Genomic DNA, 21,750 nt, shown 5'->3' with positions numbered 1-21,750 from the left:
ATTATTTTATATTATATTATATTATAATATATTCCTATTTTATACCAATATTTAATACTCAAAGTTGTTGAGTGAAGACCAGGTCGACTTTCGCAAATTAAATTATAAAGATTTTATTGTTGGGGTGTGGAGGAGTCAGACTTTACAAAGTCATTTTGTGTAAAAGTATAGTAGTAGTTAGTTTTAGTTTTAGTTTTAGTTTAGTAATATTTGTAGAGACATCTCAACTACGTTTACATACTCATAGTTTCAATGGGAAAAGGATTATATTTATTTAAATTCATAGTTATAGGCGATCCTTCTGTGGGTTGGTATCAACAACAAAAGACAGACACATACATGTGTCATTGACTACTTACTTACTTACGATCATCTCTCTTTCAAACAAACAAACAAACAAACAAATACATCAAACATCAATACTACAGGAAAATCATGCTTACTATATAGATTTACAGATAACAAATGTATGTTTAATCAAATATCTATATCGAGATATATATTGTATATTAATTAATATCTTTGAATTCAATTTAATATACAGTCAAGAGTATGTCTAATCATACGATAGGAGTAGATTTTGCTTCAAAGATAGTAGAGGTTGGTGGGAAAACAGTTAAATTGCAGGTATGTATACATCATTGTTTAATAATTAAAATGTAATTAGATAATTATCTTATTAACACATGTGATCATTTATATATAGATTTGGGATACAGTAAGTAGTTATAGTAGATAGATAAATAAAAAAGTTTGGTTGATTGGTTTAACCAAACCTAATTATTATTATTGATTGACTGATTGATTGATCGATTGAATTAAATTTAGGCAGGACAAGAAAGATTTAGATCAGTGACAAGAAGTTATTATCGTGGATCAGCAGGAATAGTTTTAGTATACGACGTAGCAAATAGAGACACTTATAATCATATTACAAACTGGCTAAGCGATGCGCGAGCACTTGCCAGCAAAGATGCTACCATTATTTTGGTAGGAAATAAGAGTGATCTTTCAGAAAAGAGAGAAGTATCATTCTTGGAAGCTTCCAATTTATCAATGGAAAATGGTATGGTCCAAACTATATATACATATGTTTGATTATAGTATATATCATTGATGATCTAACTATTCATTCAATCTAAATCTATTTAATTTAATAGATTTATTATTTTTGGAAACTAGTGCATTGTCTGGTGACAATGTTGAAGAAATATTTTTAAAATGCGCCAAGACTGTGGTTTCAAAGTTGGATGATGGTAATATAGATATGGAAGGATTAGGAATTCAAATTGGTGATGGAGATAGTAATACTGTTTTAGCTTCAAACAGTGAGGCTAGGTCATGTCAATGCTAAACAACAACAAACAACAACAATAAGACCCAGACAGATAGCTCGAACACATTTTAAAAAAGATTATATTATTATTATTATATTCAGGAAAACAATGAACAATAATCATTGTCAAGAGTTTAATAATAATAGTATCCAAGTACATTGATGGATAATTATAATAATAATAATAATAATAATAAAATCAACCCTTCCCTCTTTTTGTATATAAATATTTAATTTAATCAAATTCAAGATAGATGGAGATTGTGATCTAGGATTTAAAAAAGAAATATTTTTATTAATATTATTATTTTCATGAGGACACCCAAAGAAATACAGAATGAGAGTGCTGAGGGGAAAAAATTTTGGGGTGGTGATTTTTTTTTTTTTTTTTTTTAAATTCTATTTTTTGCCCTTCCCTGTTTAGGTTAGTAGTATCATTGATTGTTGTTACTATTGTTCAAGTTAAGGCTAAAAAGAAAGAGACAGGAAACAACTGCTACATAATAATACTTTAAGATGTCTGGTATGTATACTTTTACAAACTACAACTACCCAACGAGTTATCATCATCATCATCATCATCATTATCGTCCATCGTCGACTTGAATGAATTCTAACAATAGAATTCTATTCTCTCTTTTCGATCATCATCATTTATTTTAGACTTTATAGGGTACTCTGATACAAGTGGTGGTTTGAATGAACGTATGTGTCTTTATACTTCTTACACCCCTACATACATACATACAACCACCTCAACTCTCATTATTACTTAAAGTGGATGAATATCAAACACTAACTTACCTTTACCCTTTACCCTTTACCCTTTACCCTTTACCTATAATATTGTATAAATTAGCAGGAGAATCAGATTTAGAGATTGATGAATCACTATCAATCATTGATAAGATACAAAAGTATATAAAGAGTGATATGGTACTTCATAGACTATTTGTAGTTCGAGAGTTTTCAGAGGTGGCCAATGAACAACCATTTAGCGTATTAAACTTTACCTTGTTACCCATCATTGAAGAGGTGGTCACTGACGAGGAACCAGTCATCAGACAGGGATTGGTGGAACAGATTCCACTCGTCACCAAAGAGTTTCTCAGATCGGGTGGTGATACTGGCTATGCCAAGATTCTACACACTCTCTTCCCCATCGTAGCTCAACTTGCTACCGATCGTAATCCACAAGTTCGTATGTCTGCCGTCGAATCACTTCAAGATATGGCTAAATTAATCAAACACGAGGATTTGGAATTACATTTGATTCCATTTGTTCGTAGTCTAGTCAATGATTCAACTGAAGAAGAACATAGAGTACAAGCTGCCAATGTATGAAACAAACAAAAGAAATCAACCTTTTTTTTTACTCAAAGACGATCATATTAATAGCTTTCTTTTGTTGTCTATTTATAGTTATTACATAATCTTGCACCAATTATTGGAGAAGCAATGACCAAACAAATATTTTTACCCTTTGTATTAAAGTTGTCTGGTGATCCATCATTTAGAGTTAGAAAGGCAATTGCCGCTAATTTAGGAAATATTTGTCAAACTATTGGTGTTGAAGCTACAACTGAACAATTGGTATGATATAGAAAATAGAATTAGATAAGATAGAGATAGATAGATTATTACTTTCTTTTCTTTATATTAATATATTTATTTATTTGTTTTTTTTTCTCTTAGTTACCAATCTTTTTATCATTATCAAAAGATGAAATTTGGTCAGTTAGAAAAGGATGTGCTGAAGTTTTGGTTATTCTATCACAAAATGTTTCACCAATTGAAAGATATAGCAAGTTGATTCAAGTGTTTGAGCAATTTGTCGTTGAAGATCACTCGAGATGGGTTAATAGTGCAGCATTCCAAAACCTTGGACCTTTTATTGCCACTTTTGATGGTTCTCAGGTCACACCAAAGCTACTACAATACTTTACTCATATGATTCTACCAGACAAGAACCGTTTCCCAGAGAGTGATTTGGTTACTCACTGTGCTTTTAATTTTCCTGCTGTACTTTTAACTGTTGGTAGTTCAAGATGGTCAGAATTATCTGAAACCTATAGTAATTTGGTTAGTGATACTACTGTAAGTCTGAAAATCATTATATTGAGATATTAGACAAATAATATTAATCCATTTCATTTCATAGTGGAGAGTAAGAAGATCATTATCACATTCACTTCATGAAATTGCAAAGATATTGGGACCAGCAGAAACCAAATCAAGTTTGGTTCCAACTTTTAATCTATTCCTTCAAGATTTGGATGAAGTAAAGGTTGGTGTCATTAAACATTTTGCTGATTTCCTTGAATGTCTCGATCCACAACTAAGAGATCATTATATCCCAACACTTAATTCATTTGTAAATGATCCAAACAAATGGAGATTTAGAAAATTAATATCAAAGTATGAAATAGAGAAAGAGAAACAAATTTAAATTTGATATTTATCTAATGTATTTTTTTTATTTTTTTTTAGACAATTAGAAAAATTATGTTCACTATTTAGTTTAAAGACAACTTTAACTCAAATTGCACCAATTATTATCAGTTTATTGACCGATCACGTTTCCAAAGTCAGAAATTATGCTGCCAGTGGAGTAGGCACTTTAATCCAATTAATTCAAAATCATAATAACAATAATAATAATAATAATAATAATAACAATAATAACAATACAACAGAAGATGATATATCTAGTATAAAAGATGATATCTTATCAACTCTTAAATCATTTGCAACCGATAATTCTTATACAAATAGACAAGGGTATGTTTTTGAAAAGTTAATAATAATAATAATTATTTCCCAATTTATTTACAATTTCTTTTTATTTTTATTTATTTATAGATACGCAAGGATGACATATTATTTGGTCAATCAAATCGATGCAGAATTGTTTGATCAACAATTCTTACCCTTATTTTTGGACTTGGTTGATGACCAAGTACCCAATGTACGTTTGGTCGTCGCCGATGTCTTGTCTACCAAATTGTCAACGATTGACCGATTCGAAAACAACGAGCAAATCCAAGCAGCCATTTACAAACTCAAACAAGATAAAGATTTAGATGTATCATTCTTGAGCAACAACAATGAAGAACGTGAAAAGATTTTCAAACAAGCTTCAACTAAAAATAATACTCTTGAAAATAACCAAGAATCATAATCAAAATAATTAAATAATTAATAATAATAGCAAATAATAATAATAATAATAATAATAATAGTAACTAACTTCATTACCTCTGTTCCCTCCCTCAATCCACCCAACAGTAATTAAAATAATATTATGATTACAAACCAACAACCCAAGCCAAAACACTTACAGCTCGCCATCACAAAAAAGAATTACAGACACAATAAATTTTAATGTATAAATAATCACACAAATAATCCCATTCCGTATCCATCCGTTCCAATTGATAAGATATTTAATGGGAAACCACAAATGGATGAAAAAGATATTTGCGGTATTGACAGTGAAACCTCCCTCGATCTCTTTTTGTTGGTCTCAAACTTTGATCTTCTTTGCAAAAACGAAAGGTCATGAGAAAATCTCACCATCAAAAAAGTTTTACACTGCTTTCCACTCCACTCTTTAATCATCAGAGTTTTCATTCATCAAATAATACTAGAGACAAGGAAGAAAGAAGAAGAAGAATAATTAATTTTTATTTATATATATATAACAAAGAAGAAGAAGATAGAAAGAAGAAGCTTGTCTACCTACATATATATATATCATTATCTAAATTTAGGTCAATCTTCAATAGACTGACTTATACACAAGAGCAGAAATGTTTGAATCGATAGTAGCTGATATATTGGTGAAATATATCGGTGAGTATATAAAGAATCTTAGTAGCGAGCAGTTGCGAGTCAACCTGTTCTCGGGTAATGTTGTGTTACGAAACCTCGAGATCAAGGGAGAGGCATTACAAAGCTTCAAACTACCGCTTCACGTACATCGCGGTATCATTGGCACACTCGAACTCAAGATTCCTTGGACAAACCTAAAGGGTGCACCAGTTATCCTCGAAATCGACTCGATTTGTCTGTTGGCTACGGTTCCCCAAAGCGGATCCTACCACTATGACGAAGAAGAGGAACAACGCAAACAACAGGCAAGCAAGCAAAAACGTTTGGAAAAGTTTGAAATGATACGTTCGTGGAAGGAGGGAAGCGGAGCGAATCCACAAGACACTCTACAAAAGCAAGATGGAGGATTCATTGCAAACGTGTTGACCAAGGTACTCAATAACATTCAAGTGCGTATCAATACATTCCATCTTCGTTATGAAGAGGTGCGTGCTGGTCGTGTCTTTTCACTTGGTATCTCGTTTGGTTCTCTCTCTGCCTACTCTACCGATTCCAATTGGACCAAAGCATTCCACGATTCTGCCAGTGCCAATGAAACACTATTCAAGTTTGTCGAATTGTCTGATTTCTCAATCTACCAAAACAACGATGATGAATCAGTCAAAGATCTATCAAATGATCAATTTCTTTTAAAGTTGAAAGATTTAGTATGTCTAAATAATAATAATTATCAATCAAAAAGCAAAATACTTAAATTTATATCTCCCCTTTTTCTTTTGTTTATTTTTAGACTGGATCAGTTAATAATAGAGGACAACATAAATATATATTAGAACCAATAACTGTAACACTTAAAGTAGAAATGAACAAGAATTTAAATATGGATAAATTAGTTCCAAAGATTAAAGTTTGTTGTCAATTTGAAGAGGTTTCTTTTTTCATTGAAGAAAATCAATATCAATCAATTTTAAAATTCATTACAACTATGAGTAATTATGCTCAAGAAATTAAAGTATGAAAGGAAAAAGAAAGGAAAGGAAAGGATTTAATCTTAATTTAAATATAATATAATATTAATTAATTTATTTTTTTATTTAAAAGTATTTAAAATTTAGACCAAAAGTTAGACCAAAACAAGATCCAAGAGCATGGTGGAGATATTTTGCAGATGTTTATAGAGAATCGATTAGAGAAAAGATTCAACAGAGAAGTTGGTTAAACATACAAAAGAGAAGAACCAATCGAAAGGAATACGTATTGTTATTTAAAAAGTTACAAGGTGTCGAGTGGATTGAACCTATAACCGAACGTGAAACAAAACGACTCCAAGAAATGGAAGAACATCTCGGATTTGAAGATATCATTTACTTTAGATCGGTCGCTAGAAGAGAGTTGGCATCGGAACAGGCCATTGCAGACTCGAAAAAGGGTGAGTTCTATCCTACCGTCAATAGAACAAAGGGATTCTTTGGATTTTGGAAATCATCTCCAACCAATCAAGAACCAAGAATGTCTATTCAACTGTCAAAAGAACAACAAGAAGAAATTTTAAAATCAATGGAATATGATGAAATTGCTTTAAGTGCAACTATTGAAATGCCTCCTGAAGTAAGTGATAAATAATAATGAATAATAATAATGATGATAGAAAATATATATATATGTAACATATTAACAATATATTTCTTTTCTTTAGTATATTCAAAATATATTTGAAATTAAAGTTGATGCAATTGTATTTTCAGTACTTGGAGGTAAAGAATCGATTCCATTGATAAAATCCTATCTCAATAATATTTCATTTAAAATGTCACAACGTCAACAAGGTTTTAGAATGGATTTGGATTTGGAATCATTCAATGTAGTTGATCATTTTGATAAATCAAATCTATTCCCATATGTAATTACTTCAACTCCAAAATATAAAAGATCAACATCATCAATAATATCAACATCATCATCAACATCATCAACAGATCAAAATTGTAAAGAAATCATCATACCAACAACAACAACAACAACAAAAAAATCACATCATCTTTTTAATATCATATTCGAAACTAAACCGATCAACAGTGAATATGATTATGCTCTTTCTCTCATGTTAAATTCATTAGAGATTATTATCAACAAACCACAGATTGAACGATTGATAGAGTTTGCAACACCCGACGAAAGTGTAAATTTGTTTAGTTTATCGTCGGTTGCTTTGGAAGAGTTTATCATGCTCAAGGAGATGACCATCTTCCAGCTCAGAGAAGCTATCAACCACCACAAGACCATCGAGCTCTTTGTCGATGCCAAGGCCCCCACCATCATCATACCTGAGTCGTCGGGCCAGCTCGACACCACCCTCATCATCCTCGATCTTGGCAACTGTATCATGAGAAGTGATCTGTCCAAGAAACCAATCAAAAAACGTAGCAACATGGACCAACCCTTCCAACTGACCGACCAAATATTCACAACCTTTGACGAACAAAAGCAAGAAGCTGAAACTGATCAACAAGAAGCAGACGATCAACAAGATAAGGATAATAGTACTAGTAGTAGTAGTGGTAATAATAGTAGTAGTCACAACAGAAGTAATAGTAGTGGTGGTGGTGGTAACAAATCACTCAAAGTATCAGATCTCTATGACCATTATCGTGTTGAGATGTCGTCAATTAAAGTATTGATCGCACGAAACAATCAGGAATGGTGGAATTGTGGAACAGAGTTGGAGGATGAGTTTGGAAAGTATGGCTTTTCATTGGTGGAGGAGATGGCGATCAACTTGCACATTCAGAGCTCTATAGAGCCAAGCGAACTGTCTTTGGCACTGTTTAAGGTGTCTGGTACGCTACCGTCGGTCAAATTAAACATGAGTGACGCCTGTTACTTGCAATTGTACCATATGTATAAAACTCTCTCTATGCAAACATCGACTGTGCGTTCAGTGTCTGCCTACAACACCATCATGGACACGATCTACTCGACTACCTCACCCACTGCCGCTGATGGTGGCGTCGACCCTACCTCACCCACCAACATTGGTACCGTCGCAACTGATCTTGCAGCGGTCGACGTACACCTCTCTGACACTTACCGTCGTGTCTTGGCACGTCGAAAGTTATTTGAAGGTGACTTTACACTGCAACACGTTGTCATTGATTTCCATTCATCTCGTCAAATTGGTCAACCACAACCTGACTTTATTCATTCTGAAAATGGAAATATTCAAACGGCACCAAAGTTGAGAAAACTTGTACAATTAAGAATCGATTCACTTGTCCTTTCGCTTCGTAAAAAGACCTATGAATTTAGAGGATCGTTTAGACTATCTAAATTAGAGGTGGTAGATTGTCTAGAACGCAGCGAACGATTTGCTTCACTCATCACTTCACAATCGCGTGCGTCTGCGTCCGACTCCAAGACACTTATTTCCATCGACCATCAAATGATCGAAAAGGATTCACCCGACTATGCACAGGTCGACACCTTTATCAACTTTAAGTTTGGTGAATTAAATATGAATTATAACCCTCGTTCCATTGGTCACATCTTATCTTATTTGGATTATTGTATGGAAGAGACTTATCGTATTCAAGATGAATTACATCCTGCTTTGGACAACAACAATAATATGGTAGAGTCAACAACTAGCTCTGATCAAAAACCAAAACAACTTACCAATTTAACAACATCGACTTCATCCACTGCTACTACTACTGCAACAAATTACAGTGTAATTAAAGCAAATGCTAGTATTTATTCATTGTCTATATCACTAAATGATGAAGGAAATGAAATTGGACGATTTTCAATCAATCAATTGGTTGTTACAGAGTGTTTGATGAATGGTCGTTCAACATCGGTCGAAGGCTATTTGGATAATATCACCATTGAATCAAATGAAGTATTAAACACAACAACCGATCTAGCGTCATCCATGTCATCTTCAACATCATCCATCTCTTTTGAACCATTCAAGATTTTGACACCCAAAAACAAAAAAGTGTCAATGGCAACTTTCAAATACAAATCGAATAGTAGTAGATCAGGTAAAAAGGATTCAGATGTAGATTCTGAAATCGATATCAATCTTCGTAGTATTCGTGTTACTGTCTTGGTCGACTTTATTCTTAAAACAAAGAGAATCATTTCTCTTCCTTTTAAAACTGTTAAATATGACAGTTTGTACAGATATCAAACAAATAATACAACTGATAATAATAACAACAATAATAATAATAATAACAATAATAATAGTATTACAACCAATAATAATAATACTATTTCTACTGTCGATTTGGAACAAATAATCAAACCAAAAAAGACAATTTATAGAGTTGTTTTAGAGAGTCCACAAATTATTTTATCATCAAGTGATAGTCTTTCAACTACCGATGACAAGGTGATTAGTGAACTTGGGTCGATAGAAGTTACAACTATATTTACTAGATCCGAAGAGACACGAGTAGACAATGGACAACCGATTGCTGTCGAATGGGAGGCCATTCGAGCAAAACTATCCGACATGAATATCAAGACCATCAAGAATGGTGTCAGACATCAGGTACTTCACAACCTATCGTTGGATGCAGAGGTTGATAGTCTATTGTACGATGTTGAAAAGCAACGCGCCGTTCCACGTGACATTGTGGCCACACAGAAAAAGATTAAAGTCAATGTCAAAGAGATCAAGGTGGAATTTGAAGATTTGGAACACTCACTCATTTATTCAATCACCAAAGATGTAGTTGAGAAGATATCTGCTGGTAAGGCTAGTAATGCTAGTTCTTCAACCGCTGGTGGCAAGTCTGCCCTGTCTGCGTCATCTGCTTCACCATACACTCGATCCATTTCACAGTCTCAAGGTGCCATCTTACCGGCTCCATCAATCAAGGGGTCACCCGACGACATCCTATCACTCGTTCAAGTATCGATTGACAGTTTCCAACTATTACTTCATTCAGGAGGTAACAATCAACAGAGGGATTTTGCAACGATTGCATGTCAAGGAGTATCGGTCACATCGGCCACCAATCGATTGTCAAAATCAATCATTAGTGGTGCTGTCCAAGACCTTGTCGTCAAAGATATTAGAGCTCATACTCTACCATTTGACAAAACCATATCTACAGTGTTTTCATCAAGACCGCTGGAAGAGACAGCAGAAGTACTCGAGCCAATGATCAAATTCTCATTCAAAGACAGTGACAAATTGGGATGGAGTGATGAAGTCGAGTTGGTCATTGCACCAAGCAATATAGTTGGTTCAGTTGGATTTATTCTTGGATTAAAAGATTTCTTTTTACTACCGTTTAATGAGAGGATTACATTGGATATGCAACACAATGCACAGTCAATTGTCATTCCAACTCTTGGTAGTCTTGAAAATGGGTTAGTGCCATCTCGATTGTTGATGAATATTAAACTCGTCAAACCATCCATCAAAATCCCACTCTCTCCCTATACCACCCACGCCATCATCGTCGATATGGACGATATCGTTGTTTCAAATCAATACATCAATTGGAAGATCAACAATCAAGACATTGAAATTGAAAGTATTCTCATTCAATTGTCCAACATTGATATGTTTGAAGTGTACAACGAAGAGAAACGTTTGATTTCAAGATCGTCGTGTGCTCCAAACAAAAAGACATGTCTTGAAATTGACTATCAATCATTGGATTCACAACAAACCAATACAATCGATGTATTAAAGAGCAAAACAGTTCAACCTTCATTGGCCAAGATCAAAATGTTCAATGGATTGGTACTCGATGTCGACGAGCGACAGTATCTGCACTTTTGTGACATGGTGTCACAGCTGTTTAGATTTTTGGACGATGCACCAGCCCTCAAACTCGTCAAGCAGAACCCACCCATGTTGGATGTGCTCTTGGCCAGAAACGAGGTGGATGGTCTTGCCGATATCTTTGGTATGGGTGTCGAGCTAGACATCCCACACTTGGAAATCATTCAAAAGGGAATGGAGGGTGGTCCGTTTGTCAATGCCCTTCTCCGAGACATGAACATTCAGGTGTCGCTTGCAACCAAGGCCAAAGTACAGAAAATGTCGGTCAAAGGAACGATTGGATCGTTGACAGTGCGTGACGAAAGAATTAATTTTAGACACGCCCATTTTAAAGACACCAATGTCTTGTCTCTCTCTCCATCATCACCCAATCCAATGATCGAGTTTGACTTTGTGTCCTATGATCAGACCAACAAGTCAACTTTTGAATCGAGTGATTTGCACTTTAGAATGAACCATTTGGTTGCTGTTGGCAATGCATCGTACATGCTTCGTGTCTGGGACTCACTCGTCATCAACTTGACATCGGTATTTGGACAATACAAAGTCGACAAGTACAATGATTCGATCGACGCCGAAGAGTTGGAATACCAAAAACAACAACTTCAATTGGCCAATCTGGAATCAAAGATGAAAATGAATGTCGAGATGTTTGAACCGTTGATTATGCTTGGCGACCAATACCAAACGACCAGTGACAACAACAACCGATCGATGTTTGTGCGACCCACCAAAATACATTTGGTCAACAAGATGAGAGTCAGAGAAGAAGATATCATGATGGTGTCGTTGCACAATACTTTGCTCTCCATGTCCAACAACAGTGGTGGTGCTGCCGAACAAACCATCGCCACCAACTTTGACATTCACGTTTCGATGGAGACCATTCCCAAGAACGAGGATATGCAAACACTTGCCATGCAAAAGATTGGCATCAAAACCAATGGATTGGCACTTGAAGTCAACCAGCAAGAGTTTATGGACTTGTACAAGTGTATGACACACGCACTTGAATGTCTTCAAGAGTCGGATCATCCCTCTCAACTACAGTTCCACAAGCCCGACTCGATTCCAACACCCTATGACATGGACACCTTGATGCAAGTTGAAAATGTTCAAATCAAAATGAAAGGCAAGGATCATCATTATCAAGGTGGACTATTGGCAACACTCAATCTCGAGTCAATGGCAGTCAACCATTGTGTCAAACATGGTGATATGACCCACATCACTGGTTCGATTTGGAAGGTCGAGTTGATCGATGGAAAGCACGGCGAGTATATCATCCAACCACTCCAAGCCACCGAAGGCAATGGATTACGTTCAAGTGCCATATCGAGCCACGGAATGTCATTCTCTTACAAGTCGTTTGAAGAGAGAACCGAGGATGGATGGGATGCAGATCTAGAGTACACACTCAAGAATGTTCAAATCAAACCTCCACGTCCACTCGTGTTACTTGGAGAAATACAAAAGTTTTTGATGGATCCAGTCTCGCAAATACCAATGCCACAACGATACTCTTCTGTCGAGGCCAAGCCTTCGACACGTACAAAGTTGGCAATTGACTTTGTGACCAGTCGTGCCATCCTTTCGAACCAACAACAACAAACTGACCCCGACGCCCGTGACTTGGTTCTCAGTGTCGATAAGCTGGGACTAAGCAACGTGATTGAAAAGAAGTTGTTTGAAGAGGTGCAGTCGTATGACCAAGAGACGTGGTGGTATGACATTGAAGCATTGATGATTCAAATCCGTCAACAAAACAATCTGCAACCACCAGTCAGACTACTCAGTGACTTGGAGCTCAAGGCATCGATGGTGTCGGTACGTGACTACCAAAAGTTCCTCCAAGACATTGCCGACATTATCAACGACGATGGTAACACTGCCGTCGCACCACCCCAGTCGGTGACTATCATCGATATGGACAACATCCACCTCACACTCTCCAAAGACCACTACCTCTTCCTCTTGGATCTCTATGAATCATATCAAAGTGAAACCAAGACTGATGAATATGCAACAGAACAGCCTGGATCATCGTCAACGACCAATCCAAGAATTATGAGTCAATTATCAATCAAGATTAAAGAATTGGCAGTGTCACTTGCAGACCAATACAACAAAAGTTTGGCAGATATTAGTTTTGAAAAGTTTGAATCGTCAATCAATATTCTCGATCCCATTGCATTTGATATTAAAGGTGGTCTTAGTAACTTGGTTTTACGTGATAGTCGTAGACACATGGTACTGTCAAAGTTTTTAAATGTCATAGACTCCAAGGCAAACCAACCGAATAATCGTCAGACTAGAAAACAAACAAGTGCGACCAATCTACTAAGATCATCGGGCATGTCATTGACACAATCACAAACTCAACAATCTACCAAATCATACATTTCATTTACCTATTCACCTTTTGATGCAGAGGATGAAAGTTCAGTCGAAGAAGGTACAAATAGTAACTGGACCAACAAATTGTGGTTAGAAATTAATGATATGGTTATGATGCCAAAATTCGATTTAATGTCATCTATTCAAGATTATTTCTCAAAGCAACCATCAACATCAACAACAACTTTCATTCCCAATGATGACACCACTCAAACACCATGGTTAAAATACCAAATTATACTTAACAATAGTACAATTAAATTACCACAACACTTGGAAATGAATGATCACCTTTTAATGGATATTAAAGAGATTCAAATGACCAATAGTTTGATCGTTCCAAAGTTTTATAATGCACGTGGCAGTAGTGGTGGAAAAAATAATCTTGAAATCGATCAAATATCACTCAAGATTACCGAAATGTCGATGAATACTATTATGAAGGATCACGGTTACCAATCTACTAGTCGGGTGTTGACCGATCTCAATTTTGACGTTGACTATCGTGTCAATAGATGGTTGTCTGATGCAGACAGACCATCCGATTTTCCACAGACACTGATTGACACCAACTTTGGAGACATGAACCTCATCACCACCATTGAAGAGTACTGCTTCATCTACAATGTCACCAACAAGAGTCTCAAGCGTTACTATGAATTCAAATTTGGACCATATGATCAAGACCCAATCCCACCCAAACCACTCGTCGAAAAAGATGTCAAACTAGAGATGAAGGTATTCTTTAAAGTGCAACTCTTAAAGATGATGTTGATGCGCACATCGATGGTCGAAAATTACAGTGAAGTCAAACTACAAAAATTGGAAATGGAGATTGATATGGACGCATCAAAGATGGAAATCAACGGTCTCATCAAGGATGCTACTGTGTATGGCCCAATGAACTCTATCGATCGCACCAATTTCAACAATGCACTCATCATTAGACAAGACCAGAGTCGTGAAATTATGAATTTCAAGTACATTAGTTATTCGCCATTGATGGAGGTTGAATGGGCATCTGAAATGCTCATCGATCTATTTGGCGTCGATGTAGTGTCGATGATGGGAACACTGCTCAAGACACGTGACTTTTTGATGGAACCATTGTCAGCACCTTTTGTTCAGCCCCCAAATGCACCCGTCCGACCAGCTGGCACCAACCGTATGCGACAGGTCATCAACATGGAACCATGGCGCTTTGTCGTGCCCATGCCAATCGACAACAACGAAGCTGCCAAGGATACTACCAACATTAACATGTCGCGTTTCCGAAACGACTATATCATCTTTAATTTTGGTGCAACTTGCATGTCCAACTTTATGGCTAAAAGACCCAATGTCGATGGCCAAGAGTTTGAAATCGAGGTGCTCGAATTAAACATTTCAAAGATGGTTGTAGAGACTCAAAAGTTAAAGGGTGAGCTTGGATCGAGTATGAGTACAAGTCTTGGATCGATTCTCAATTCCGACTTTGACCCAGTTCGTGTTGTGCATCCCACCCCCATCAATATTGATATTGAACGATGGTACGTTGCAGAGGGTAACCACGGTATGGAAGAACAACGTCTTCTCGTCGACATACCCTCTCTCGAGCTCACACTCAATGAAGACAACTACCAGTTTATCTACTCGGTGTTTACAAGCGACTGGTTGCACTTTGCCATTGTTGCCAACCCTCCCCCACCCATCGCACCACCCGTCCCCGTCTGGGAGGGTCATTCCTTTGTCTACTCGCCTCCATCGCACGAGGAACAAATGAAAATCGCCGAGAAGCAGATATCCTCTCCCGTCGGCTTCATCAACGTTCCCCACCAACGATGGAAGATGTTCATGTCGACCTTTACCCGTGTTGGATCACTCTCTATCCAAATTTGTAATACCGATCCGAATACAGACACCATTGCTCTCCTTTCCATGACACAAGTATCATTCAACTACTCGCAATACCGAGACTTTATTGTAAAGTTGGAAATGGTTGCTAAAAATGTACAACTTGTTGACGAACGTCAAAATACATCTTGTGTATTCAAACATATTCTCACTAGAAAACAGTCAAGACAAGATGATCAAAGTTCAGATGAAGAGGAGAGTGGATCATCCTCTCCGAAACCTGCAGCAGTTCCACGTGATGCTCATCTTGTTGCAGATTGGATTATGGATACTCATCGAAACAGAGCATTCACATCGATTCTTTCAAATGGACCAATGTTGTTTGTGTCTCCCAACTCGATTTCTCCAATTTTGGCATTCTTTACATTGATCAATCAAGGTGGAGCTGATCCCGATGCTCCATCTGCCTCTACTGGTGGTAACGACACCACGAACAATGGACAACGATCAAGAGGATCAAGTATCCATTCCTCTGATGGAGGTGGTGTCAATATGGCAGCTTCGATTGTTTCAACAGTCTCCAATCAAAGTAGTGTGGTTGACAAGTTAAAGTATGTTCAACCAAAACCACAAGCTCAACAACAACAACACCAAAGATTCTATCTCAAGGTGACAAAGCCAAAACTATTGTTTGTCGAAGACGAAACACAACAAAATACACGTGCGTTGGTTATGAAGATGCCAATCGAATTCCATTATTCGAAAACACCAGAACGAAACCAAACGATGGAACTCAAGGCCCCAAGATGTAAATTGTTTAGAACCACACCGTTCTCTGACAATGAAGGTACTTCGTCGACACCCATCACCAACCACTTTGCATTTGATATGATCTACCTCTACTTTTATGAAAATGATCAAACCACCATCAATGTCAAGTTTACACCACTCAACATTTTTACCACCTACAAGGAAATCATATTTATCAAAAAGATTCTCACCAATCTCACCATCAACTATGAAGACATTAACAAAAAGGAGAAAAAGGTCGAAGAAAAGAATCATGACAGCGACGACAAACTCGAAATGGGCGAAATTGAAAAGATGTTAAAGGATTTGGAAGAAAAGAAAAAACAACAAGCTTTGATTGATACAAAGGAAAAGGAAAAGAAACAATCTCTTAGAGCTTCCAAAGATAAGAACAAAAAATTACAAGCTTCCATTTTTAATCCTTTGGAAGATAACCAAAAGGAAGATCATGATCGTCAACCAAAAATTGAAGAAATTCAAGATGATGAACAAGATGAAGTGGAAGAAGAGGAAGAAGAACAAGTTAATGAAATTACAGAAGAAGAAATGAGAAGAAAAGAAAATGAAAAGAGATTCAAGACACCTATCAGACCAGAAGATTCATCTCAATTAATGCACAAGAAAAGAATTCATTTGGATTTTAATGGTCGTGTCAACTTTACATTGTTGGATGAACATGTCAATCTTCAAGACATACCATTCCTTCAAATCACTTTGTGTGACCTGTATGCCGATTATTGGGGATGGAGTGAATATGCCTTTATATCGACGAGTGCCTTGTTCAAGGTTGAAAACTTTAACCAAAAGCATATGGCATTTGACTCTGTTGTCGAACAGTTCCCAATCAACATTCAAATCCTTCAATCTGAAGATCCCAAGCTAAAGGTATCGATCAAAACCGAGGATATTGTCAACATCAACATCTCTCATCCATTTATCGCCTCGATGGCCACCTTTTACCAAAACATGCAAAATGTCGATGAGAATGGAAACACTATACATCCACAATCAATGCTCAGTCCAAATAACAGTTATATTGCCCTTACTGCGATGGAACAAGGTACTTCCAACGGTGTGGGTACTGGTGGAACATCTCAATATCTACATCCCAAACAACACCACCGAAGACGTAGTAGTACAGGAACAGCCCTTTTCAACTCGTTGCAAAATAGTACAAGTGGTGCATCATCGTCATCACCTGGGTCTAGTCCCAACCATGGCGACTTGTCGTCCTCTCCCAAAGACACTATCCGTTGGAAGAGAGTCGAACCACAACTCAATGCCTACTTTGAACGTCCGTCACTTTCAACGACGATTATCGCTAGCACCAAGAGAGACTCTATGAAATCATCTGTTGTGCTCTCGCACTTTAACTCTCATGGTGGTAGTCCGATGGGTGGAAGCAGCGGCGGCGCTCCAAGCTCACCGAGAAAGAGTCTGCATCATCGTACGCTGTCTAGTTCATTGAACAACCAGCAACTGTTTAGTACGGTTGGTCAACATTTATTCTGGGTTGTCAATCTTACAGGCAAGGCCATTCAATACTATGTCGAAGAACTACAGTTTATTCCCAACAAGTTGACCAATGAAAACGAGAATTCATCCAACGGAGCAATGAGCAGCCGAAGAAAGAAACAAATGGAAGAAGAGCAACAAGAGTTGCAAGAAGAAGCCAAGTCTATAAAGACGAGAGAAATCTATCAGTTGTGTAACCGCGAAAAGAGACCACTCGAACTCAACTCTGCACTCTTCAAGACACGTGACTTTAAGGCACACGGATCATTGAATGCTCACATTGCTCTAAAGTTTACCGATTCCGAGGATGATTGGATTCACAACGTTTCAATCAACCAAATCGGTGATGCCTTTTACTTTCCACCCTATGGTAACAAGGCCAATATTATTGTATGCGAAGTTGGTTGGAACGAAAACAATGAAACCAAGATTGTCACACTCCGATCACCAGTTATTATTCGTAACAATACTACTGTACCAATAGATATTTTGTTTACAAACAACAGTCTTAGCAACAATGCTGTCGACAATAACAACAACAACCTGTCGGATTCACATCAAGTGTTTGGACCGATTGCACAAGACGACAACTTTTATGTACCAGTCGACTTTTTCAACTATAATAGCTCGATTAGTGTCCGTCCATACGGAGACAACTACCTGTTTGACAATACCAACACTCTGGAATTGGTTGATTCGTCGGCATGGCCAGAATCACATATTTTTGAGTCGACCAAGGAGGTTATTTCACCTGCCTCTTCATACTCTCACATTAGCGATGCTGCCAACAACCTTTCATCGTTATCATCCTTTTCCACCACTGTCGTTCATCAAAACTTGGCTACCCTCCTCCAAAGTGGTATTAGATGTGAACGTACCGGTCTCATTTGCACGACCCTTGTTGTTACTCCACCTCTGATCGTCGAAAATGCTCTGTTTTGGGACATGGAACTCAGAATTACCAGTCACAATGCATTGAAAAAGAACAAATCCGATTTCCAAAACATCGTAGATGCATTGTCACCAATTCATTTGCAATCGGGTAAACAATGTCCATGGTATTCACAGGTCAAGAATGATGTAGGCATTTTAATATCGCTCAAGGGACTCGGAAGACATCAATACTTTCATTTGCACTACCCGACACCCTATGGAATACTGGGTGAGAGCAGCGACATGAATGCAAGCTTTAGCAAGATTAGCTTGGTCAACAACAACCCACTCGCCGACCACTCTCCATTCACACAAGAGATTCCATTCCACTGCGACAATGGATACTTGCTCATGCTAAAGATTGACCACCGTCTCGAAGGTGGATGTCACATTGCCACTGTCTATTGCACCAACGCTATCACCAACCACACCATGATTCCATTTATCCTAAGACCCATCAAACAATCCACCACACTCACACTGGCAACCAACGAAGAACCCATCTTGGTGAGTCAAGACAGATTTAAATTGTCTCATCCATCGTTCCCCGATATCACATCCAAAGAGTTTGATATTATTCTCGGCAAGGAAGACATTATTGAAATACAACTTGAAGACCGTGATACTATGAAATACCAGTTCAAGACAATGGTAACAACTGGTACCAACGCATTCTTTAGAACGAGAAAGGTAGATGTCTACTCGAGATTCCTTTTCGTCAACAAACTACCCATTCCTCTCTTCTACACCCAACACTCGAAGGATATTATCAAAATGGCTAGAGAAAGTCTAGAATTGAAACCAGAGGATCAGATACCATTCCATTGGTTCGACGGCAAGGAAGAACAACAAATCGCCATCACTGTACACCCATCTTCAGATTGGACATGGTCTGGTGGATTGAGAATCGATAATGTTGGTGTTCACTATCTCAAACTTTGTAGCACTGTAGACCATGAATTGGAACAAGTGGTTCGTGTCGATGTTATTGATACCAATGAATCGACCATGGTTATGTTTTATGCGATCGATCCACTCTCATTGCCATACCACATTCGCAACGAGACTGACCTCGTCATCTCTGTCGTTCAAAAGAATCAAGGATCTAAAAAGTATACCCTCTTGCCAGGCGGAGACATCTACTACACTTGGGATCATCCATGTGGAGAACTTTTGCTCAATGTTCAAGTCGAAGGAGTTCAATGCGACATTAATCTCAACAAGATCAAGCAATTCAAACCCATCAAACCACCAACTCATCCTCCCATCTATCCAGTCTGTCAAGCTGTCAATGGTAAAACCCGTCAACTTGTATTCTCTCCCAACTCTGGTGAAGCCAAGATATTGGATATGATTGACTTTGCCTTTGATATTACCTTTGAAAAATTGGGAATATCAATCATCAACGATGTACCAGAGGAACTCATCTATATTCATCTCAGGGATTTCTCGTATTGGTACAGTACCTCAAATATTACCCATACAACTTGGCTCATCATTCAAGATGTTCAAATCGATAATCAACATCCAGATACTGAATATCCTGTCCTCTTGTGGTGTGATAAAAAATTGGACAGAAAAGCTTTACCATTTATTGAATTCTCTGCTATTAAATTAATTAAAGGTAAATCAAGTAAAAAAAAAAAAAAAGAAAAAAGAATAACTAATATTAATTTATTTATTTTATTTATTTAGAAAACTTTGAATATTATGATTTGATAGCATTATACTTGAATGAACTTTATGTTCAATTGGATGATATTACTTTAATTAATTTACATTCATTCTATTCTAAATTACCTTTGGATAAATTCTCATCATCTCCAAATAATTTAAATACTAGTAATAATCAAAGTCAATCAAATTTGTATGTCATCTTAAATAGTTATATTTTTAGAGTAGATTTATTAATTTATTTATCATTATTTAGGAATATGTTTTATGTTAAATGGTTAATTATTGCCGAAATCAAATTATATTTAACATTTAGTATTTCAAGAGATGGTATTTTAAGTAATTACAAGTATGTTTAATTTGAAATATATATATTAAATATTTATAATAATAACTCTCCTTTATTTTATTTTTTTAAAAATAGTAAATTACCAGCATTAAGATTATTAGTACCATCATTAGGTAAATCGTTAGGACAATTGGAAAATGCACCACTGACAATCAGCCAATTGGGTGTTAGAAATGTATTCATTAGCAAGAAACGTTTACAAGAAGATTTGACAACACATTACCACAAACAAATGAAACGTCAAGTCCATATTATTTTGGGTTCATCCAATATCTTTGGTAGTCCTGTTGTACTGTTCAACACCATTTCAACCGGTATGAACGAAGCAATCGAAGAACCAATCCGTGGCTCTATCCTTTTGATGAAGAGTATTTTGTACGCTGCAGCCAACAGTTCGGCCAAACTCTTTGGTACCATTTCCAATGGTTTTGCTGTATGGTCGATGGATGAGAGATATCTACGTCGTAGAGACACTGAAGAAAAGGTCAAGGCCAAACACATTGGTCAAGGTATCTTCCTCGGTACCAAGGGTCTTGCTCTTGGTATATTCGATGGTGTCACTGGTATTGTCGTCCAACCGGTCCGCGGTGCCATGCAAGAAGGTATCTTTGGGTTCCTCAAAGGTCTTGGAAAGGGTGTGGCTGGTATTGCTGTCAAGCCAGTTACCGGTGTCTTTGACTTTGCCTCACGTACCTCTGAAGGTATCCGTAACAATACCAACATCCACCCCGAACGCTCGAGAATAAGAGTGCCGCGTTACATTAACCCAAGAGAGCCACTCAAAGAATACAGCCACGATGAAAGTGAAGGAAACTTTTTGCTCCGTCAAAATGGCAAGCCAATCACTCAACGCCAAGGCTTGAAAAGACTCGAATACAAGTTCCACATGGTACTCCCCGATTGCACTATTCTCTTGACTAGTGTCTCTCTGGTCTGCCTGTCACGAAAAGGAACATACCGCTGGTCTTTCCCACTCACTGAAATCTCCCGTCTCGGTCATCCAAAGCCCGAAAAGAATCATATCAACATCCATCTCAAACGTTCACTCAAGTTTGGCAAATTTGGCCAAACAAAAAAGAAAATTACCATTCACTGCGACAAAGAGTTGGTACTCATTCAACTAGATACCAAGATTAGATCATGTCTCTTTGAATCTTATAAATTCGATGCCAACAATGATAATGAAGAAACTCAAGATAAAAATATGATCGTTTTGCAATCCTCCTCAAATAATAATAATAATAACAATAATAGTAAATAATA

The 21,750-nt window shown here is 37.0% G+C and overlaps 3 protein-coding genes across 3 annotated transcripts; all 3 read left to right on the top strand.

Moving 5' to 3' along the window:
• Positions 1 to 552: 552 nt before the first annotated feature.
• Positions 553 to 1,354, top strand: rab4 (Rab GTPase; the record flags this gene model as incomplete). Its single annotated transcript, XM_004362999.1, has 3 exons — positions 553 to 627; positions 829 to 1,066; positions 1,161 to 1,354. 3 exons carry the CDS (start codon positions 553 to 555, stop codon positions 1,352 to 1,354), a joined length of 507 nt encoding a protein of 168 aa, XP_004363056.1.
• Positions 1,355 to 1,852: 498 nt separating this feature from the next.
• On the top strand, positions 1,853 to 4,517 carry ppr1 (protein phosphatase 4 regulatory subunit 1; the record flags this gene model as incomplete). Its single annotated transcript, XM_004362998.1, has 8 exons — positions 1,853 to 1,859; positions 2,000 to 2,041; positions 2,196 to 2,674; positions 2,759 to 2,929; positions 3,032 to 3,433; positions 3,498 to 3,754; positions 3,827 to 4,117; positions 4,199 to 4,517. 8 exons carry the CDS (start codon positions 1,853 to 1,855, stop codon positions 4,515 to 4,517), a joined length of 1,968 nt encoding a protein of 655 aa, XP_004363055.1.
• Positions 4,518 to 5,148: 631 nt separating this feature from the next.
• vps13B (uncharacterized protein) lies at positions 5,149 to 21,748 on the top strand (the record flags this gene model as incomplete). Its single annotated transcript, XM_004362997.1, has 7 exons — positions 5,149 to 5,877; positions 5,961 to 6,182; positions 6,272 to 6,778; positions 6,867 to 20,088; positions 20,160 to 20,331; positions 20,395 to 20,487; positions 20,563 to 21,748. The coding sequence occupies 7 exons, from the start codon at positions 5,149 to 5,151 to the stop codon at positions 21,746 to 21,748; spliced, it is 16,131 nt and encodes a 5,376-aa protein (XP_004363054.1).
• Between the last annotated feature and the right edge of the window lie 2 nt (positions 21,749 to 21,750).

This window comes from Cavenderia fasciculata, assembly GCF_000203815.1.
Source record: "Cavenderia fasciculata unplaced genomic scaffold Scf_Dfasci-G-b-205a01.r1-3, whole genome shotgun sequence".
Lineage (NCBI taxonomy): Eukaryota > Evosea > Eumycetozoa > Acytosteliales > Cavenderiaceae > Cavenderia > Cavenderia fasciculata.
Note: the sequence above shows the minus strand (reverse complement) of the source record. Positions and strands in the feature narration are given on the sequence as shown.